At 36.4% G+C, this 24,328-nt stretch overlaps 1 protein-coding gene across 1 annotated transcript in view; it reads left to right on the top strand.

Moving 5' to 3' along the window:
• LOC309590421 (sodium channel protein type 1 subunit alpha) overlaps positions 1 to 21,111 on the top strand; it is a gene marked incomplete at both ends in the record, with an annotated part of 70,471 nt that extends 49,360 nt beyond the window's left edge. Inside the window, 6 exons of the mRNA XM_082311578.1 lie at positions 9,080 to 9,361; positions 16,600 to 16,653; positions 16,995 to 17,136; positions 18,841 to 18,938; positions 19,314 to 19,584; positions 19,943 to 21,111. Coding sequence (XP_082167704.1) covers positions 9,080 to 9,361; positions 16,600 to 16,653; positions 16,995 to 17,136; positions 18,841 to 18,938; positions 19,314 to 19,584; positions 19,943 to 21,111 — 2,016 coding nt within the window. The remainder of the gene's footprint in view (positions 1 to 9,079; positions 9,362 to 16,599; positions 16,654 to 16,994; positions 17,137 to 18,840; positions 18,939 to 19,313; positions 19,585 to 19,942) is intronic.
• Between the last annotated feature and the right edge of the window lie 3,217 nt (positions 21,112 to 24,328).

A 24,328-nucleotide genomic window follows, 5' to 3' on the forward strand; every position in this document is an offset into this window, starting at 1 on the left:
ATAGTTCCTCCCTGGAATCATTATTTGGATCATGACAAGTAGGTTGCACTTTCTCTCAGAGAAATATTTAATTCTCATCCTCTGTTGTCTCTAAAGCCAGTTCATAGCTGATCATCAAGCATATGCAGCATGCTTCTTCCCAGTGTACCCATTCCAAGCTACTCAATGAGAAAATATGTAGTTTTGAGGTGTACTGTTAAAGTATGTATTGGCAAGTAAAACTATTATCGCAATCTCTCTCTCTCCGTCTTCCTCCTCTGCCTTTCTCCCTCCCCCATTCTGTCGTCATCTGCTAGGTTGCATTGTTAGACGTTTTACTACCTGATATAAACATTGGAAAAATGTGATAAATTTTTTGTATTATCTTTGAATAAAAGTTCCCATTTACACTACTGCTATGGGAATGTACATATACTTTATCCCTTCAACATAAAGAATATAATAATAATAATATAATCTGTATAATATATATATTATCATAATAATAATATAATCCTTATATATCCTTATATATTCTTATATATCCATACCTGACATCCCTCTTCCATCAAACTCCATGGATACACTCAGATGAGACAGGGTATCTTGTGTGGGAATCACAAAATCATAGAATCATAGAAAGCTTTGGGATGGAAAGGACTTTTAAAGGTCATCTAGTCCATCCCCCCTGCAATTGGCAGGGACATCTACAACTAGATCAGGTTGCTCAGAACCCCATCTAGCCTGTCCTTGAATGTTTCCAAGGATGGGGCATCTATCACCCATCTCTGGGCAACCCATTCCAGTGTTTCACTACCCTCATTGTAAAAAATTTCTTCCTTATATCTAGTCTGAATCTACCCTCTTGTAGTTTAAAACCACTATCCCTTGTCCTATCACTATTGGCCCTGCTAAAATGTCTGTCCCCATCTTTCTTATAAGCCCCCTTTAAGTATTGAAAGGCTGCAATAAGGTCTCCCCGCAGCCTTCTCTTCTCCAGGCTGAACAGCCCCAGCTCTTTCAGCCTTTCCTCATAAGAGACGTGTTCCATCCCTCTAATCATTTTTGTGGCCCTCCTCTGGACCCGCTTCAACAGGTCCATGTCCTTCTTGTACTGAGGACCCCAGAGCTGGACGCAGGACTCCAGGTGGGGTCTCACCAGAGCAGAGTAGAGGGGCAGAATCACCTCCCTCGACCTGCTGGCCATGCTGCTTCTCATGCAGCCCAGGATACAGTCGGCTTTCTGGGCTGCGAGAGCACACTGCCAGCTTGAGTCCAGCTTTTCATCTATCAGTACTCCCAAGTCCTTCTCCTCAGGGCTGCTCTCAATCCCTTCATCCCCCAGCCTGTATTGATACCGGTGATTGCCCCGACCCATGTGCAGGACCTTGCACTTGTATTTTTCCTGTCCCGCATCATCAGTTATCTTCCTTCATGGGCACCTCCAAACCTCACACTAAGCAACTGCAGCAAAGATCCCAAAGCCGCCACTGAGGATCAGTCTTAATCCTCTGCACTGGGCAGTGTTTGTATACTGTCTGCTGGCCCACAGGTCTGGTACCTCCGTTGCCTTTGTGAGAGGAACATTTCCAACTGACGTAGCTTTTCCTAATTTAAGCCCCATACCAATTCCTCCGATCCCATTGACTTTCTGCTGTGTTATGACTTGTAGAAGTGGCTCCTCTAACTTCAGAGAAAGGCAGTTTTCATCATCTGTTTTTTAGTACCAGGGAGAACAGGAAGCCATTATTACAGCATTTTTGTTATTATTTTGTATGTTTGTCAGAACAAAGGGACTGCCCCAACCACTTCTGTCACACTGAGCCTCCTGCTGCCTTACAAACACTCGCAGGTCGCATGCGGGAAGGGACGACAGGACTGAAGGCGCTGGTCTCACATGACATTGCAGAAACAAAATGGTGCCTACTTTCCAGCAGGGACTGTAAACACACAGAGTGTGTACTACACTACTGGTACAAGATGTTTATATTACATGTATACTATGCCTTGAAAAAATCAGTGATTATTGATAAATTATTTCTCAGTGATTTTTTTTTTTTATTATTTCTTTTTCTATTTTAGGAAAACAAGTTGCTCCCAAGTGTCATGTTTACTGAGTAAGAAAATAATACTTTGAATTTTCAGGCTTTGGGGAATTTTAAAACAGCAGAAATTCAGATGAAATCCCTGTTTTGCCATTGAAGTGCTGGTCCCTTCAACTTTATAACTTGTTCTAAACCATTTAGGATGAAAAGGAATTACATGAGGTTTGATTTTTAGATGGTAGCTCATAGGTTTAAAAAGGGAAAAAAAAAATTTTCTTGTACATGCATGTGTATACTTATGTATAAATCATTGTATTTGGAGTAAAATATCAGCAGAAATCTTGACTTGATTTTAACAGCTATAATTCACTGTTTCACAAGTTCAAACCCATCTCCTACCCAGTTAAAAACCTCTGCCTATGAGAAAGAATTAGACTTATTTTGTTATAGATTGTTTACACTTTACTTAGGGATACCACATGGCTGATCATGATCTCGGTGATGTCTGTCACAAGATGCTCTCACGATGAAAATTAACTCAAATAGTTATCATCAGCTGGGCATCTTCCAACTGAATTATTTTAAGGATTTCACAATTTTAATCTGAATTATTTAAATGTTTAAGCTCACCTTCACCCTTGTTAATCTTTGCACAAACCCGGATAGTAGCAAATTTCATCACTGCACTGGTGGATGTTCTCATAATTGATGAAAATTGTATTTGCTGAGATTTTTTTCTGTTGATTTTGTTTGTTGATTAAGAGTTTATCACCACTGATTACCCTGCAGGTCCACGCATTTCCTCTTTTTACCTGACAAACCAAATGAGAAAATTGAAGGAATTGCACGTTTCTTAAGGTACTTCTCTTCTAGAAATCTAGTGCCATGTTTTACATCACACTGCATATCTACAAGGTTCCAGATTATCTTTATGTACACAGTTTTAGTAGTGAAATGCCAGAAACTGCCATCTCATAAACTCAAAGCCACCTATGATCCCCAAAGTGTGAAAAGCTCACCAAGAGATACTGTGCAATAATTTCCCCATTCTTCATAGCTACAATTATGAGATTAATTTCATCCCTGGGGACTGAGGAGCCATTCAAGTATTTTTTGGGGAAGGTACTCTAAAGAATTCTTGGGAACCTTTTGCTCTATACTACCTACCTTTGTATTTATAATTACCTTTCAAAAGGGTTTGTCAATAGGGCAGTTGATATTTTGGATTTGGTTTTGCTGTGCAATTAGCAAAATTCAGGGGTTTGGGGGGTTTGGGGTTGGTTTCTTTTTTTTTTTTTTTCTTTTTACTTCTTTGATGTACGGGTCTTCCTTCCTATCACATGGACATAAAAGAGCAGAATGGGTGCATATCTCTCTTAAATTTGGTTTGCATAACAAATTTTTTGATTGCATGTCACCTTATGAGCACCTGTCTATTTTTGTAAGCACCAGTCTTTGGAAAACACCATTATTTGCATATAGAGAAGTTCCTATTATATATTTCTGACTTGTCTGATAGGAACATGTGCCCATGCCTCATGATGGGTAAACTAGAAAATTCATAGTGTACCTACGATATAGAATCCAGTGATAGCGGAAAAGCTATCAGTTAAAAGTACGTGAAGGAGAGCCATACATTGAATTCAAGCTGCTGGACAGCTGATCTCACTGTGTTGGTGCTTGGCCTGTGAAGGTCCAGTGGTATGCTTATGCTGCCATAACACAAATAAATCAGCCGATGCACTGGTTCTCTTATAGCTGTTGATTCATGAATGCAAAGAGCAAGGGATGATAATTCTCAAGACAGAGGTTTGTTCCAATGATTCCTTGCCTTGGACTATCAGATAGTGCTAATCTTTTTGATTCAGGTATGGGCTTTCTTCATGGTCTCCCTCAGATGCTCTTTTGATCCCCTGACTGGGAAAGTTACCGTATTCCTTATGTCTTTTCCTTCCTTGCCTCAACTTGTCCACAATTTAAGAGAGAATACACCTGTCTGTTACCTGATATCCACCACCTGCTCAAGTCAGTGTGGTTTCAGCATCTTCTAGCCTTCCTTGTGTGATGTCCTCAAAGTCCTTCACTATGAGAAAATGCTAAACTCGGATCATGTGTGTCACCTGAGCCTCCATTCCTGTCCACTTATGGCATACCTACCTGCTCATTCCAGTAATCTTAGCTCTGTGGGGGACCAAGAATCTAAACCAATGGCTACTTGTTCACTTCTTCATCTTTCAGTGCAAATGCTCTCTCTGATCTTATAGCAGATGTTCTTAGCTCATACTTGTTCAAGACAAGGCAATAGTCATAGCTTACTCTCAAATCCTGCCCAAGGCAGTGTCAGTGTTTCATTTGAGTCAAGAACGAATTTTCCTGTTTTGCTCTAATGTGGCTTATGCTACGTATGTTATTGTCAAACTCCCTCTGCATGCTACTGTCTTTGAACAACTGGCTCTTCAATCTTTGTACTGCTAAGAGAGAGGCGAATGGCTTTTTGTAACAAGCACCATCTGAAGGCTACGACTGTGTGACTAGACAGATAGTCACTTAAAGAGAAAGAAACTATTCATTTTTTTGGACATATGTATTCAAGCCCACAATTTGTTCTTCTTCCTTGGAGTTCCTGAAGGCTTTCTCAGGCTTTCCCACCTATCAAGGAATAGAGTATAGGAGCAATATATCTTATGATTGTTACGGCCATATAGCATGCATAGAAGATAAGGTTTGATTTAACCCATAAAGGTCCTGGTGAAGTAAAAATTATTTGGCTTTCTGTGCTTGTGTACATGAATCTTACGTGAGCATGTACATGCAGAAAAAATTATGAGGTAACAGTTAAATAACCTCTATATCCTTTGATTGACTCCTTCAAAGGACTCTGATACGAGGTCTAGCACATGAAATCTTTGGGAAACTCTTCCTGTTTATGCCTAAAATTTTGAAGTTGACAACTTCCGAAGTGGAGACAAATAAAGTACTTTGTCATTTTAAGTAGGAAGAATGTTCCAGACATAATCCTATAATCTTCCTTTCCATCCCAAAGATGGTAACTTCCTCCTCATTTACACTAGGGACAGAGTTTGGAACTTCTTCACAGAAGCTGAAAAAGTTATGGAAAAAATGGATAAGTACTACTGAAGATCGTTCCTGGTTTGTTTACAGATTTCAGGAGGCCCTGAAATATCCATTAGTCAGGTCCAATGTAGGAACTCCTGGAAAGCCTGTGGCTGCTCAGGTGCCAGGATCTATTGAAACTATTTTGCTGTGGGAACTATAATACATTTATATCTCACTATGTGTTTCAGGTATGTGTCCCACAGCAAGACTGAATCTAGTAAAGCTTCCTTGTAATCTACTCATACAGCAGGAATAAGCTGGTATTTTGCACAATCCTCATTCTATACATATGCACAGCTCTGGTAGCAAAACTGATTTTTTTTTTTTTTTCAGTTCCATTTTGCTGTCTTCTTTGAACAGTTGTTCAAAAAAAGATATAAACAGCAACAACAAAAATAAGCTGGACTACTAATTTGTATTGACATAATGTCATGTCAGCCAGAAGATAAGACAATTAACATTGCAGTAATTCTTTTATCTTATATATATGATGTTGGAAGATAAATGTTATGAAAAGGTAAACTTGAAAAAATTGTGTATGTATATGAAATACTGCTTTCTTCTAGAGGAGACATTGTTTCCCACAATGATTTTTTCTTTCCTGGATGAATATCAACTAAGATATAAAATAGTCTAGAGCCCATTTGTCTATAGGTGTCAGGTGTTGCTTCTCACTTGCACTTATTGCTATTCCACCTACCTGAAGATATAGGAAGGTGAACAGGCAGAATCAGCTTGGGCTTTTGCAGCTTGCTCACCAGAGTCAGCCTGACCAACAACATCCCAACCTTGAGGAAACACATAGGTAATTTAAACAAGCAAACAACTCTGCAAACATCTTTTTCCAATTTATTGGCATTATATTCTGTATCAAGGAACAACAGAAAATAGGTCCAAAAGAACAGCCCCTTTTAAAATAAAAAATACATTTAGAATCACATACATCTGATCTAGATTTGAAGAACAAGGAAAAATAAGAGCTGTAGTTGCCAACATTCTTTTAACCCACTACAGACTCTTTTCAACAATACGAGATTGACAATTTTACTTTCTGCATTCAGTTCACTTTTCAATTGGTTCTCACTTTTTTTCTGTCCGTTTGCTGTAACTTATGTGCGTAGGTGTCATGTGTGTATGTATGAGTGCTATCTTGGATACATATTATGTAAAATAATGTCCTGGTTATCCTGATATACCTCAGCTATTCCCAAAGCAAATACGAAAAAAAGTAAATGGAAAAAACCACTGATAAAACAATTGCCTCCAACTATATGTGTTGAAGAAATTAAAGGCTTCCTCCTAAGGTGGACTTTAAAGTCAGCTGAGCATCTGACCACCATGTAAAAATGCAGTTTTACATTTTAAATATGATAGGGCAAAGGCTCAACACTGGTGGGGGAAAAAAAAAAATCAAAAATCAAACAAAAACAAAATGCAAACAGAAAACAACTTCTAAAAGTTTTAATTTTCTTTTCTTCTTTTCTTAAAAAACCTTCCAGGGGGACTGGATAGCTCAAGGGGTTGGTAATAGGATACAGAGCCTTTCATCTCTAGGTCACCAGTTCGCATCCAGGCCAGGTCAGTAGTGACCAAAAATTGTTACCATTTGATGGATTTTCAGTGACCTATATGAAATAAGTTGTTGGAACCGTTGTGGGAACAGTTGCTGGAAGCTGTTCACTTCTTATTCAAGAAGATGTGGCTGATCTTTTGGCAGTCTCAGTAGCAAGACTGCATTACCTGTTCATCTAAAGATGCGAGACATGCTGATGGCATTTTGTAGAAATCTTTCTTTCTACAACTATTATCAATTCATAATTGTTGTAACAATTACTGTAGCTGTTAGTATTCTGCTGCCTGTTCTGGATCTGTGCTGTGGTCCAATGGATCTCAGGGTTGTTAAAAAGGTAACTGCTACAGGCACTCAATTCATACAAAACCATTCTTCGTGTGAGCACCGGTAACCTTCATTTATTTAAGTTGCAGGACTAAATCCCCATCTTTCTTTCTTGACATCTTTATTTTCAGGTTTTTCACCAAGATTAAACAGAGGAATTCAATCACTATAACACATCCAGAACATTTTTATGGGTGAAGAAAAAAAAAAAAAGAAAAAGATAAGGCAAGCACTAGCTGGCCCAGAATTTCAAAGCAGCAATAGCATAATAGAGTGTCATAGATCAGGTCAGACTTGGAATAAATTCCAGAATCATTGCATTCCTAATTTTTATGTTATTCTCAGTTCCATCAAGCTAAGTAGCAATAGATTTCTTCTCCCCACAGGATAGTAAAAAAACATTTTCCTCACTCCTTTGAAAATGGTTTCTTATGTTCAGAATATTACTGGGACCTTGTTAGACTTTTTAAACTTTTTTTTTTAAATGGCTGGCTTATGCATACATCAGCTAGATACTTCACATTTTCTATAATAGAAATCTCAAGAAGCAGGCATGCTTCCTTTAAAGTTATCACCAAAAATAGAAGCCACCAAGAAAAGCTAAATTTGAAAAAAATCATGGTTTTATAAAAGATAGGGATAATTCTCAGTTACAAAAAGGTCCTGTTTCTACTGTCTGGCAATGGAGGAGGCCCTTAAAACGAGAAGAAAATATGCCCTGAAAATAACATTTCTACCTAAGATCTCTAAACAGGTCCTAATTCCTGGCCATAACATTTGGGAGGAGGAGGGTGCTGAGTGACGAGTAACACAACCACAATACTCCGCTTCCAAAGGCCTTCAAGAGGCTGTGAAATACAGGTAGTAAGATTGAGCAGCTCTAAGCTTGCTCAGAATCATATTGGTAGTGGGGAAGATCCCTCTAAGTTGCAGAAAGCAGGGAACAAAGATGGGCTAAGATACCTTAATACACCCCAAGTATCCATGCCAATCCTCTCCTGTCTTACCACAGGAATTGGATTACTGAGAATCAGAGCCCTACTATAAATTTTATTTTACTTTCCTACAAGGTCCTAAAAGTTTTACAGAGAAAAAAAGTAAAATTTAAAATAAAATATGCTTGTAAATAAGATCTGGTATTGGATACTTAAGGAGAAATGATTGCTCAGCTATTAGCCAAACAAATATCACAAAAGTTTTGATAGCTCTGACAGACACATGCGATTAATTGCTGTATATATCAGAAGAATACACTTTTTATCTACATAAGTAATTATTGACATTTTGCTGCAAGGGGCTGTGAAGGCAACTGGCCAAAAGTAATTTAAAATGCAAAATCAAAACCCCTAAATATGTGCTTGATATATGTCCTTCTTTAGATAAACGAAGGGTATTACTGACTTAAACTCAATACATGAAACAATAAGACTGGAGCTTGAAATAAATTATGTTGATTCAAGTAGACACATATTGCAAATTTGTCTTGCTTTTCTATACAAAGAAATTAATCTTTGTTATAATCTTGCATGGAACAATAAGGCAACAAAGATACGTATTTAATTCCTGCATAATCCTTTTAATGTAGAGCTTAGTTTCTAGATTCATGGCATTTGTGTTTTCAGCTTAAATTTCAAAGCTATGTTGATCAAAACTACAAGTTGTCATTTTTCTTTAAACATTTTTAAGCTATAATTTGATGCATTTTTAGAATTTTATTATGTCTGTATTTATATTTAACACGTTTGTCTTTTTTATGTAGAACACATCAGTGTCAGGCTTCATCTTACTACCACCAGGTCTTCTCTTTTGTTTTTCTTTTAATTATTTTAATTTTGTCACTTATTTTCCTTTCATTACATGTTCTAATGTTAAGTATTTAAAAGAACAATGCAATGCTACAGTTATTAATGTACTGCTTTAACATTCATAGTACTAGTTTCTGAACAAGCATTTCTTAAGCATTGGTAAAACGGTATACAAACCTTTATCGCTGTAAATATTCTTACACTCTTTTCTTTTTTCCCCTGTATTTGTGTACTAGGTGGTTGTGAATGCCCTTTTAGGAGCAATTCCATCCATCATGAACGTGCTTCTCGTTTGTCTTATATTCTGGCTAATTTTCAGCATCATGGGAGTAAATCTGTTTGCTGGGAAGTTCTACTACTGTGTTAACACCACAACTGATGAAAGGTTTGAAGTCGACCAAATCAACAATTTTAGTCAGTGCGAGGAACTCATAAAAAACAATCAAAGTGCCCGATGGAAAAACGTGAAAGTAAACTTTGATAATGTAGGATTTGGGTATCTATCTTTACTTCAAGTAGTAAGTGATCACTCTTTATATACCTCTTACTGTTTATATGTAATAGTGAAAAGCAATTCTAGCAACAAAGACAGAAAACATATTTACCTGATGATTTTTATCTGTGACTTAGTAATACCGCTAGCAACAAAGACAGAAAACATATTTACCTGATGATTTTTATCTGTGACTTAGTAATACCGCTGCACTGATTACGCTTTTCATAGTAAGCAGCAAGTAGAGCCTACTAAGATGAATAAAGAATTTTTACGACATCTGACAGAACAAGTGCTATTCTTCCTATCTATAACTCCCTGAGTCCTCCAACCCCTTCTGACTTTAAAAGTTTCTAGAAGTACCTAGGAATGGTATTCAGCTATCTGAATACTTGAAGTTTTACTGTTGCTGAAAAACCAAAATCTGCATTGGTGTGATTAAGTCACAGAGAAGAACTCCAGGTAGGAAATCCCATCTCAGTGATGTGGCTGCCACCAGTGCAGACTTATGTGATCTAAGAAGTAATTTCCCATTCAGAAGAGAAATAGGAAAAGAAAAATATCATTAGATACTATAATATCTGAAAAATTTTCCCTGCTATTTCTGTGCATAAGCACCTACTGGAGTTTATTTAGCAAAAACTGAGGGAAGAAAAGAAGGAAGAAAATATATGCAGAAAGATACTATAAGGTTATGCCTTCACTATCAAAAATTGTGTCCTCACAACACTCACTATCTTTGTATTTTGGAGTAACTAACAATCTGACACAGCTTTAGTCAAGAAAATGCTGGACTCTAACCTATATTGTGTGCATTCAGCAACCTCTATGTTTTTTTGAGGTTACTGTCTAATTCTGCAGAATCTTAGTTTTCATTTTTACAGTTTTTAAATAAGTTTCTAAATTTTATGTTGGCGTAAGAAATCTCAATAATACAAATCATTAACATGATGCTGTGGTATTGACATGGTCCTGTACAGGGTCTAAAAGAATAGCTCTGAGCATTGTGAACTGCCTCTCCCAGCTAATATAGTGTCTCACCTGTGTGACTGATAACTCTGACAATTTAAATTTCACTATGATTAATTATTTACTTTACTGTCACATCAGGAAAGAGCAGAGAGGAACCAGCAGTATAAACGAAACAAACTACTGAATACAATTCGATTTTAATAACAAAATTGGATTATAATAGAAAGACCTCAAATATTTATTTTCTCTGTCTTATTTTTGAAATCCACTGGCCTAGAGTCCCCTTTGGGGTCGGGGGGGCAGAATGCTTTATTAAAAATGTTCAGGAGAAACAAGACATCAACAAAACTCTTTCCAAGTGGTTTGCAACTCTTCTTCCAGTCGTAACCTAGTCTATTCTGGGACAGGGATAACACCAGGTACATTTTTTCCTGGCTTTGTGGCCACAGTAACCACCCCTCAGCTACTTGCTACATATTTCAGTGTCCCGGCTATGCGTAGCTTATTCCATATTCTCCTCATTGAAAAGCAACAAATATTTTTTACATGAAGACCTAGATTTTTAAATTATTGGATTGTTCTGGGAGGCAAATTGGGAGAAATTTTCCAGTTGTTCCCACGCTTCCAAAGGAAAAATTAATCTAGACCTACCACAGCAGGACCCAGGTCTCATGGGAGGACAAGCCAGTGGTTTTTGCAGTATCTACCGTATAGAGATTTTGCACTGATATCAAAGGCTTGCCTAATGGATGGATTTTTTCTGTGTGAGTAGAATGTCAGTGATGACACCACTTATTTTTTTCTGTATTACTAAAACGCTTGTAAAAGCATGAAGAGATTTTTTTGTTTGACATGCCAGAAAAAAATGGGGCACTTCTGTCATTCCGCAAAACAGACACTTGGCCCTGCGTCTTTTAGGGTTTGGTAGGTAAGCTGCTAGTAGTGATTTTGGAGTCATGGAACGATAAAAGCCCTAGGGCAGAGAAAGCAAAATATTGGCTTGATTTTCAGCTAATGCTTTAAAATATGCAGAATTTATGGGTTTTTTCACCTTCAAGAACACAAGAAAGGCCACAATTTATAAATGTTTGAGATTCTTACATCACTTTCTCAATCAAAGAAGATATTTATAAAGTGATTTTCTATTTGATATATAAAGTACTTCTGATGAGAATCTAGAACAGGATTCTAAAGCCATCGTGTTCAGAAGAAACATGAGAAGTGAATAGGTATGTCATAATCCTAGATTTCCCTACCCTTCCTAATCGGCTTGTAGTAATAGTAAAGATGAGTAACTACTAAGAATTAGAGTTATCCATTACTATGTTAGAAACAAAGATAAAGTTATTGAAACTTGAGTATTTGGCCCAAAATAAGGTATTAAGCCTGAAAAATTGGAATAAAAAATCATGGTGTAAGTGGATATGCTTTCTGTGCACCCAATGTGAACATTAATGGCCTTTTTAACATCTTAAAGATGAGTTGAAAAGTCTGCTGAAGTCATTTCGTTCTTCACTTTAACAACCTCAGGCACAGACTTTTGCTTAGGTTGTAATGGATCTGAGAAAATAACTCCATGGAGGTCAATGTCATTTTTCTAACGACAACCTCAGTGATAAGTACCAATGCATGAATTACAGATACAAGGTCCCTTTTTCAGGAAGCTAGAAACTAACTACAGAAAGCTGCCTCTTACAATCCAGTATTATTTCCATTCTCCATTCTACCCTCTGACTCCTGCCCTTTAAGCCAGTCAAAGAAGAATATTGTAAATCGCTTCAGCCTTTCTGGGTTATAGGTAATACAACATAAATCTTTATTTTCTGCATCACTGAAGTTTTCTGACTGGAGTGAATACTACTGGAAGTAGTACTATTTCCATGCCCCAAAAAATCCAAATGAAAACAAGCCAAAAGAACTCCAGACCCTGGCACTGAGGACCAGGAAATTCCCATTACTCTGGGAAAGACATAAATGAGTACCATGAACAATTTTTGTTTTGAAACATGAAAGGCCTTTTCTTGTAGTATATGAGTCTGTTCATTGCAGAAAAATACCCTCTTTTTTAAGAGTAATAAAGAAAAGAAACATAGATATTTCACACATAAATACTCAAAAGAAGTGGGATAATTTCAGAAAGAAATATTCTAGGCTCAAAAAATAGATTGGAAATGTGTGGCAGTGGCTCTTTAAGCAAAAAGAACTCTCTGAGAAGCTCTTTCTTGAGTTTCCTTGGTGGTGATGAGGAATGAATTTCTGGAATGAGGGACCTAAGAAAAGGACATAAACTAATTTTTGGTTTGCATATAGTATTTTTTTTATTTTGAGGGAGGGGTGTATGTGGAAAATCTTTAGTAGTGATAGCAACGTTATAATCCTTGCTGCCCAAAAAGCCAGGCTAACAATACGTGCCGTTGATATAACCAAGTTTTATAGACTTTGTTGATCAGAGACTATTTTCCGAAATTCTTACATAATTTGAAGTTGGAGTGTAAATATTCATGCTATCAGTCATATAAGTACACATTCTCTCTATAAGATTTTTTTTCTTCTATGATCCAGCGTAGCTCATGTTTGTCTATGTGGATCTGCGAACTTCTTTTTTCATTTCTCAGTCTGAACTTGTTTGAGTATTTCTCTGTCCCTAAAGAAAAGCATCAAAGCAGAGACAGATCTGCTGGAGAAATTCCTTTCACAATTTTCATGCATCAGTGAGTGAAGAGGAAGAGGTTGGTGTACACAAAGAGATATGGCATCTGCCCTGATAATTTTATGGCTTTATGCCTTTTTAGCTTGAACCTAGTGTTTGGATTCTTTGGTAAGTAAATCTCCTGAAGGCCTGGTTTTATCCTGCTGGTAAGCGTATACCCTGCTTACCAGGATAAAATGTGGCAAAGCAGTGGGTCTCAAAGCACAATGTTATGTTATTCTGCTGTTACTAATATAAATAAGAAAACACATCTTGTTACGTGTAGGGTAAAACACTCAGAAGCTGAATTCTAGGCCTGTAAGATTAGGATGGCTTCAAAGTTCCAGCAGATTAGTATTTTAAAAGCAAGATGCTATTGTATCTCCAAAAGGGAATGTGAATCTTCCTGGTGGTTATTTCTGGTAAAGAAATGGAGTGGTGAAATTCCAGCATTACTTATAACGTCATTAGACATTATTCATCAGGGAAAAAAGTCTACGTAGTTTTAACAATAGTAAAGTAGATTAGAGGATTTTTGGTTTGTTGTTTTTTCTAACTACATTTGAATCTGCATTTGAATATATGTCTTTCAGATTTCCTTGGGGAAAAAAACATTTGGAACAGATGCTCATTTCAGTTACACTGCTGTAATCTTTGAAATCAATGAATTACTCCTGATTTAGTGTCACTGGGAATATACAACATACTTTTATATTTGAATATACAAAAAGGAAACTAAGAATTTGATCTCTTAGTCATATTTCTGTGTTATTTTCTATTCAGTATGCACAAATGCCCCAATAATACCTTATTTCTATTACAGAAAATGTGTTGCAGATTAATTTAAGCCTAACCTAAGCAGGCCTAAGCTTCTAGTGAATGCAGTAAAATAACTCTTTTTCACTAAATGTGATGTCTTGAAGTAAACCTCCAGTTCCATTATTTGCTATTGTTCAGGCAACGTATTCAAAAATTACAAGTTCTCCTACTGACCTGATGCTTCTGCTTTGAGCATTAAGAATCCGTTTTCTAACAGCTAAGTTCTCAACTAGTGTAAATGGTTTTGCATAATGATGATTATATTCACTGATTCCTACTGATTTTCAGGAGGGATTTGGAATAAAACAAATAGTATGATGAGGGAGCATATTTTACTATTAAAATTACTTAATTTTAATTAGGTTTTTAGGGTTTTTTTTTTCCTTCATTTCTTCAATAATGGTAATATCTTATGGTTTTGTGAAACTCATTGTGGAAAATATACATTTTACTTCTGATATTTTGAACTGCAAGATAGTAATCTGTTATATTTATATTTTTCCACCCCCACACTCTTTTCAAGTTGCCTTTTTAATAATAGTAATAAGCATACAACTGCTCAGTTCTTCAGATCTTTTTCCTAGCACTAGCTGAAAGGTACTGTCCATTTACAATGGAGTACTTTACTGATGAGGGTGAAGCTTAATATTTTAAAATTAGTCTTTTTTTTTCCATTCACTCTAGTTAGTCTAGGCTACACCAATAAATTTACAAAAACCAGTAATTCCACTTTGCTTGGAGGATGATATGCAAGGATCATCATGTGTCTGAATCTGAGGCAACAGCACACACCGTAGAAGAGCCACTCCATAATTTGCATCATCTTTCTGATGTAAAAGTATGCTCATTATTTGCATTTAGTGCTTCAGGTTGAAGTGCTGATTTCAACCTAAGTTATGACATTCCAAAAAATGCAAATCATGTACCACGACAGAAACAAAAGTAGTGCCTGTATGGCGTGAAGTAATCATCCTGCCCTATTTAGGCCTTGTAAGACCTCAGCTGAAATACTGAGTCCAGTTTTGGTTACCATTTCAAGAGATGAAATGGTGGAAGAGAGCTCAGAGGAAAATAATGAGAATGATCAGAGTTCTGGAAAACAAGATCTACATTGAAACACTGAAGGAACAGTGATCACAGCCTAAAGAAGAAAGGCAGCACAAACAGTTTGCAAATAAGTAAAAGGTGCTGCACAAAGGATGATTAGTACTCTGTTCTCCAGATATGTAATGATTATGACAAGTGACGGTCTTAAATGGCAACAGAAGGATTTAGATATTAGGAAGCAATAAAGACAAGTGCCAGAATAAATGTTTTTTATGAGGTTGTGGAATGTCCATCATTAAAAGTCTTTGAGAACAAATTAAACATATATTAGGAATTAAATAAATACAGCTGATCCTACATGTCCTCATCCCTTGCAGTCCAAATATTCCACAATGACTTTAAATTCTTCAGCTGAGACTTCTCCTTGTTTCACATTTATTGTTGTTTTATTGGTCCTCTGATACTACATTTTGATTTCACCATCGTACTGTAAGTTACTTGAACTTCATATTTCCTGTGTTGGCCCCGAGACGTGAAAGTTGTTGCATAGTGGATTTGCATCTCAGGATAATCATGGTCTTTTTAGTATTGCACTGTTTCAAAAGTGTAAGGGACCTCTTTTCCTTTAAGGAAATAATTCCTTCTCATTTTAAGTTCACTTCAGGATGATGCCAGCTGCTTTGTATGCTGCATAAGCAAAGCCTTTTTGAAACCTCCACTAGAAATAAAACCTCAAGATGATGGAGACACAGCAATAACCATGGATGAAGAGTGTTCCACTCCTGACTTGTTTCTGCAACTGGTCTCTATGGCAAGGAATATGAAGGAACCGATGATCTGCAGCCTTGTTTAGCAAAATTATAACAGGGATTAAATGACAGAGAACTATCTAACTTCTTTGTTTTATTCTGGGCACAACTGGATTAAAAACCAAGTTATTTCTACTTGGAGATGTTGCTTAGTCAAAAGAGAAGTAATTGCTGCAACAGTAAAAATTACTTTCTGTTTTGAACGTTTGCATGAAGCATTCTACACCTCACTGTCAAATATAAAAATTTACAGATTTTGGGCTGAGGAAACAGCTATAAGAGTTCACTACAATGCTGCCATCTATGAGGCATATTAAATCTTCGATGCACATAAAACACATCCTCTTCTTACCAGTTTATCTGAGACCATATCTGAGGTATTTAGCCTCTGTAAAACACAATACAATATCTTTTAAGTGAAAATAGAATTACTAAATCAGGTAAAGTCTTTCAAAGTAGAGAAAAATCAAAATTCTGCTTGATAGGAAAATACCTTTTCCGAGCTGACCATATTTTTGGTTCCCTTTGGTTGCCACCTTTCTGACTGATTTGAGAGGGAGGGACTACACATCAGTCTTCATTGGTGGCAACTCAGGTACATAAGGCTATTTCTCAGCTGTACATAGCCTTTGCAGTTGACATGATTTGATGAACATTTGGTCCACTAAAATGATACTGCATTCTATCATTTGTGATAATTAGTTAGAAATCAGTTAATTAAGCTTACTGCTTAAAATGTTCATATAGAGACAAAATAGGGGGATACTCTGCAATGTATCCGACGAGCAGCTGTGAAGAAAGCTGAGACAAAATTATCTAGAAATCTTATGGTATACTAATTATTCCTCATGCTGTACTCAGTTGCTGGAAATAATTATATGAATTGTCTTCAAGCTTTATGCTTAAACAGGTGTGTACTGTTTACAGGCTACATTTAAAGGCTGGATGGATATTATGTATGCAGCTATTGACTCAAGAGATGTAAGTACTGCAAATATTTTAAATTATCTTTTTTCTTGAGGTCTGTCTATCACCAAGTGTGTATTTATATATCTTCCAAAAGCAATTAATACCCAAACAATAGAATGAAACAAAATTAAATTAACTAATATGAGATTCTGCTGAAACAAATTGTGGAAAACTGAATGCAAACTGCCAGATGCTGTCAGTAATAGATGGAATGGACAAAATACATTCATGTAAGTGACAGGAGTATTGTCCAAACACAAAATATTAAGGACATTTAGCCTAAGGTTGCCACTTGTTCAGTTGAAATTTTCACAAGAAATCTTAGGAATGATATTTCACATTTTTTTCCCTAGGTATTACAGCAACCCAAGTATGAAGACAACCTGTACATGTATTTGTATTTTGTCATCTTTATCATTTTTGGGTCTTTTTTCACCCTGAACCTGTTCATTGGTGTCATTATTGATAACTTCAATCAGCAAAAAAAGAAGATAAGTATTGTCTCATTTCTCCTCTAAATATGTTCTAAAATATTGGTTTTTTGCACGTGCATGATATATGGAATGTACACCCAAGGTTTGTTCAGAATTGAAGAAGCCGAAGTATATTAGGATATAAAATCTTACCAAGATGTAGTATGCATTGAGGTCATAAGATTTTACATTGTAGCGAATGGGACAGACCCTTCTGTTTTCAATGTCCAGTTTAGTATTCCTTAAGTCATCTGCTTTTCCATACCTAACCTTCATGAAATCTCCTTACATGATCAAACCCCTGATTTAGGCCTCTACATTAAAGCACTCATAATTTCTTGATTTTGTTCTTCTTGATTTGTAGTGCTTCTATCAGCACAAAAAAGAATAGCTACCTGGTTATGAAAAATAAAGCATTATTTCATCACACTACTACAGATGCTGTTTTAATGATCCCAAGTATTCAAGTTCTATGTTGTGGCACTGCACGATCTGAAACTATACAGAACAGGAGTGGTTTGTAACTATCTCAGGGCCTTTTTTTGTTGTTTCATAGTGCAGATGTAGGTAATCTCACTGATATAGATGGTCTGAGTATCAGATGCCCATCTTTAAAATTATTTTCTGTAAATAGATAAGGTAATGAAAGCTAAAGGACAAAAGCAGCTATGAATTACTAGTTTAATTTTTACCTTACTGGACTTAATCACTTTCTTTGGGTTTATGTTACTAATGAGAGAACGCTAAGTAAGATTTTTGGAAGCTGTAAATGCTAGGGGCCTGGAGGTATATGGTTAGGCAGCCTGTCCAGCATACAGTGCATGCATTCCCATGTTTTCAAGCTTCCCAAACACTTATCCACAAAAGGGCTGCATCCAGTCCTATGTGCTCATAGACATTCCTGGAATTAGATGTCTGCAAGTATCTTTTATCCAGGAAAAATTTACTTCAAGAGGTATGTGGAGTCTGATGGGTTTTCATTCAAGCTGTCTCTACAGGAAAGTTACTATGGGCAGTGGATTTTGGTTAGGTTGCCATGAAAGACCCATAATTCTCTCTTTGTCTTCACTGTCAGACTCCAAAGGTCAGTTCTGGCTTTTGCTAATCAGAACTTCATTGAACATGGAAGCTAATCAAGATAAAAGACTTAAAAGAGAGCATTTTGCTGTTAACAGCATCAAGAGTGCTTCAGCTCAGTTTCTCCAAAGTCTGATAATCCATCTTCTCAAAAACCTTGAAGACTTTGAGTCCCAATGCTAATGTTGTGATTGCTAAACTGGAGATATGTAAGGCACTAATACATTCATGTACTGAAAACCTGACTTTGTGTGCTTCCTTTGTTTCACTAAAGTTGCAGTTCAGAAGTGACAATACTGAGCAGCCCAGCCTACTTCAGCTTATCTCACATGCTGTTTACTGTATGTCTTCCTATAGAAGAAAAGAGGCACTGAAAAGGATTTCTTGGAGTGCAAGGAAAGTAACTGTAGAAAAATGCTGCAGTACCATTTCTTGTGAGATGCAGTACTGGATGTCCAGACAACATCTAGACTAAATACTTAGATTGCAGACAGCTGCATTTGATAACTAAGAGACCTTTCCCAATTCAGTCTTCTTGATTTTCATTAAATAAATAAATAAATAAATAAAATTTCTCTTTAAGAGTTTTTTCAACACTGCATATAAATGTGATTATAACCAATTTTGATTTCATGTTTTTACTTTGGAGGTCAAGACATATTTATGACAGAAGAGCAGAAGAAATACTACAATGCAATGAAAAAGCTGGGATCCAAAAAACCACAAAAACCTATACCAAGACCAGGGGTAAAATTATTTATATGCATCAGACCAATAGCTATTGCCAAACAGCTCAGTTTTAATTGATACATAGAGAGCAGAAATATGCCCATGTGAAAATTATCATTAACTAGTGTATCAGTCAGCAAAAATGGAAAATCAAAACACAGTAAAAAAAAATATTTTTCCCTTGCAACCATTTTATGTATGAATATACAAACAAAGGAGACTGAACTAAGCTGTTGCATTCACTTTAATTTGACTACATAAGATCACTAGTTACATTTTTATTGAAGTCTCATAGGCCTTACTGCATGTATTTTTCTACTTTCTTCTAACAGGAAAAGAAAAAAACCCCACCGTTTATATTGGATGTTTGTTTTTTCCTTTTTTTCTCCTCAGAACAAATTCCAAGGCATGGTCTTTGATTTTGTGACACAGCAAGTATTTGACATCAGCATCATGATTCTTATTTGTCTTAACATGGTTACCATGATGGTAGAAACTGATGACCAGAGTAAAGAAATGGAAAATATTTTATACTGGATAAACCTGGTGTTCATTGTCCTTTTCACTGGAGAATGTGTCCTGAAATTAATTTCACTTCGCCATTACTATTTCACTATAGGCTGGAACATTTTTGATTTTGTAGTTGTCATTCTCTCAATAGTAGGTAAGGCTCATTTATTAAACTAAAAAGAGGGTAAAATGATTATGAGGTGAACTTTTACTCGAATAGAGCTATATGGTTGGCTTTTGCCATTGCAAGGTTTACAAATAAGACATGCAACTTTTCATTTTATCTAGTAATTTACCTAATCCAACCATCAAAACTGTTATAATCATTCAACACATATTGCACCTGCAAATATTAAGTATAACTGGTATAACAGAAATTATGCAAGTGGAATCTACAGAATATCTTTAATTGTTACATGGAACCACCAATTTTAAAACTGCTTTTCTAAATTTTTACTATGATATGGAGATTAAGTGGTAATGTATCTTGGTTTTATTGTTTTCTGTTTTAGGCATGTTTTTAGCCGAGATGATTGAAAAGTATTTTGTGTCCCCCACACTATTCAGAGTCATCCGACTTGCCAGAATCGGTCGAATCCTGCGTCTCATTAAAGGCGCTAAGGGAATCCGCACTCTGCTTTTTGCGTTGATGATGTCTCTTCCGGCTTTGTTCAACATTGGCCTGCTGCTCTTCCTGGTCATGTTTATCTATGCGATATTTGGCATGTCCAACTTTGCCTACGTTAAGAGGGAAGCTGGTATAGACGACATGTTCAACTTTGAAACGTTTGGCAACAGCATGATCTGCCTGTTTCAAATTACCACATCTGCTGGCTGGGATGGTTTGCTAGCCCCAATTCTTAACAGTGGGGAGCCAGACTGTGACCCTAACAAAGCTCATCCGGGGAGCTCTGTGAAAGGCGACTGCGGCAACCCTTCCGTTGGGATTTTCTTCTTTGTCAGCTACATTATCATATCATTTCTGGTAGTGGTGAACATGTACATTGCTGTGATTTTGGAGAACTTTGGTGTTGCTACTGAAGAAAGCGCTGAACCCTTGAGTGAGGATGACTTTGAGATGTTCTATGAGGTTTGGGAGAAGTTTGATCCCGATGCAACACAATTCATGGAATTTGAGAAATTGTCTGATTTTGCAGCAGCACTTGAGCCTCCTCTTCATCTACCCAAACCGAACAAAGTCCAGCTTATTGCAATGGATCTGCCCATGGTAAGCGGTGACAGAATTCACTGCCTTGACATCTTGTTTGCTTTCACAAAGCGTGTTTTGGGGGAAAGTGGGGAGATGGATGCCCTCAGAATACAGATGGAAGATCGGTTTATGGCATCCAATCCTTCAAAAGCTTCCTATGAACCAATTACAACCACACTAAAAAGAAAACAGGAGGAAGTATCTGCTGTTATTATTCAACGGGCTTATAGACGTCATCTTTTAAAACGAACAGTAAAACAAGCTTCCTTTATCTATAACAAAAACAAAATCGAAGGAGGGGCTGGTCAGGGTATGAAAGACGAAATCCTTATTGACAAGTTAAATGAAAACTCATTTACAGAGAAAACCGATATAACCGCATCAACAGCAGTTTGTCCACCTTCTTATGATCGTGTAACAAGGCCAGTCAAAGAAAAGCATGAAAAGGAAGATAAAGATGTTCAGAAATAAAAGCAAATAGCAAGCAAAATCATCTATGTGCAAGATAGTTCATAGACTGTAAGGATCATGTGTTTGTGTCAACAGGACTCCTGCTGGAGGTCTATGCCAAACTGACAATTTTTACAAATATACTGTAAATTAAAGGTCAGTGCCTATTAAAAGACAGTGACCCCTCGTCAGTGACTCTGTCTGTGACATGGGGAAACAACCTTGACAGGAGGTTACTGTTCTCACTACCAGCTGACACTGCTGAAGAGGAGAGGAAAAATGGCTACTCAGACTGTAGGGACCAGTTAAAGGGGTGCAAACCAAGTATTTGTGTGTTTAGCATAAAACAATACAGTAACTGTATCCACTGTTTGCATTTCAACTGCCACATACGTCATATTTTTACAAAATCTGTGTTGGTGGATTCATCTTATTTTTATTCATATGTTGTTTATTATATGTGACTATTTTTGTAAATGGGGCTTCTGTTGGGGAAGGGGATGAAGTATACCTTTACAGGTACAAGGGCCAGGTGTTCTATTATACAACTACTATACACACAGAAATGATTTGCATGAAGGCATGCTGCACTTATAGATCATGCATGAAAATAACATTAAGTCACAAAGAACAACAGATTTTTTTAGCGCTGTGCTTCTGGAAAGGAATAACAGATTTTGAGGTGCTTAATTGATGTATTCATGTGGTATCACATCCAAACAAGTCTTGGTATGCCTGTAAAGTCCCCTATAACTCACAAGAACAGTAGAGATGGATTATTTTTTGCACAGACCATTAAGTTTCAGAAAGCGCAAACTTCTTTCTAGGTCTGGAGTCACAGAAGTTGTCTGTCAAATGTCTTTCTGCATACAAATACAAAATGAATCTGCCTCAGCCCTCCAAACTGATCAAAAAGAGCCCTTTATGAAGTTGTTCTGCTTTATCCTGCAGTATTGTTTAGCCATCTTCAGCTCTCAGTAAGGCTGATGTTGTTGTACATGTTAATGAAAAGCCCTCTGTGGTGTAAATAGTAATTTTTAACCTGTGGTGCATGTTTGAGCAAACAGATAATGACCTAAGCACATTTATTGCATCAAATATGTACCACAATAAGTGTAGTGTGCAAGCGTTCAACAGGTAAAATTACGTATTATCTACCATTATAGATAGTTTGGATGCTATCAGTGCATGTTTATATTGCCTATGCTGCTGTTCCTTTGACTGTCTGGGATTGTTAAATATGGGAAGCCATACATCAGAGCTAAATGAAATAAACTACTCAACAAGACCTCATTCCTCCATACCATTAAGCAATACTTTGCAGCTATTTAGGAGCTTGTTTTATGTTTTTGAATTTTCAGTGAAAAGCATATAGTGTATATCCAAACTGTACAGACATGTTGAAAACTACTAAACCTGTTGAAAATAACATTAGAATTTTATAAGCAAATATAAATACTGTAAAAATCATTTTATTTTATTTTTCAGCATTATGTACATAAAACAAGAACTGAATTTTATCTTCAGGTTGATGTCACGCCATTTTTGTTAATTTCTGTCCATAGCTCTTTTTCACAGAAGAACTCCAGAGAATGAGATATAACTAAAAGAATGGATAGCTGTAGGTTCTTATTTTTTACAATATTTGCAAACATGTCAATACTTTCTGTGAAATAAGTTCATAATTTGCTTCTAAAAATCTAAGTTTTTTTGCAGTTGGGAAATGGTGTAAAGTTCAAATTGAATGTCTAAGCAGTGCCTGCATCATAAGTTTTCACATACAACCTTTCTTTCACAGAATTCTTAGTCTTTTCTCATATTTACTCACAGATTGGTTTTGATTCATGCTGCACTAGAACAGTTCTAAACGTTATCTTGGGTCCACAATATTTTTTCACAAAGAGAAAGTAGCAAAATTGTATAATCCAACACATCAGGACATTTTATGTTTCTTACGCAGGAAAATTAAATATAGATTACTTTTATTAAAATTATTGACTAATACTGTATTAGTGAACTGCATGCAGGAAAATGCTACTATTACCCTAACTGATGCTAAAGAACATTATTAATGCGCCAAAATAATAAAGATTACATTTTTTATTGTATGTTCCTTTTGTCTTTATTGTCTGACATTAATATAAAAAGGGCATGCTTCTAAAACCGCAGAATGAGAGGATACTGAAAACCTTTACAGCCAGCTATACTGTTTTTCCATGTAAGCAAATCCTTAGGAGTTGCTTGTTAGTCACCAACTAGGAATTTCTAATTCAATGCATGTTAGACACTGAGCATGATGATTCTGCATGTATCGATAGTACTGCCCTGAGTAACTTCAGGAGTTCATGCAGCAGCTCCATGCAGTGGGGTACTCAACCATCAAATACCAGAGCTGTCCTGAGTGTGCCCCAGGTGGCTCAGAGCATTTACAGGAATGAGAACTGAGCATTCATGAGTTTACAAAGAGAAAGTGAGGACTGAAAACAGTACTAGATACATGAGAGTCCCCAGCTTGGATTATGAGAACCAGTTTATTCTTGCTAGTTACTATTCACAAATAGGCTACAGAACATCTCATATTCAAGTGCATTTCTGAAAAAGGTGAATCGGCATCAGAGTGAATAACCATTAGTCTTTTCCTCAGGAATTTTTAAGAATCTCTCTGGAAGCACCACGTTCTGAGAAGCTATCATTTGTGGATACTGATACGGAAAATTGCAAATGCAGCTGGAAAGTGGGCCTGACAACTATTCTTTACCAATTGCTTCAGTGAATTTCTGAAAATGTTCATTTTACATGCTTACATAATTTTATATTGCATTCCCCTACAATTTACAATGAAAACACTCAGAGGTGAATACTGAACCTAGTATAAAACCAGTTTATGAGCAATTGTATTCCGTATGCTTGCTCAGTTGCTAATGCAGAAATAAAATTTCATAGCATCTTCCCTGAAATTCATCACAAATCTTTCAAGGGAGGAAAATGTTTCTCCTTCAAATTGTTCTGAAATGCGTTATGAAAAAAAAGTCTAAAACTTTGATAGAAAAGTGTAAGTATCAAAATGAAAAGAGAAGTATTTTCAGATTAACATGTAGACAAAATATGTCTTAAAAGGTTACCTTAAAAAGTATGTAAATTATCCACAAACTGACAGGAAAAATAGACTACTTCAAAAACAAGGTAGTAAATTGAACAATATTTCTTAATATTCTATACACAGCTTTTTAAACTTTGC

The sequence above is a fragment of the Platalea leucorodia genome (assembly GCF_965183815.1).
Source record: "Platalea leucorodia genome assembly, chromosome: 5".
In the NCBI taxonomy this organism is placed as follows: Eukaryota; Metazoa; Chordata; class Aves; order Pelecaniformes; family Threskiornithidae; genus Platalea; species Platalea leucorodia.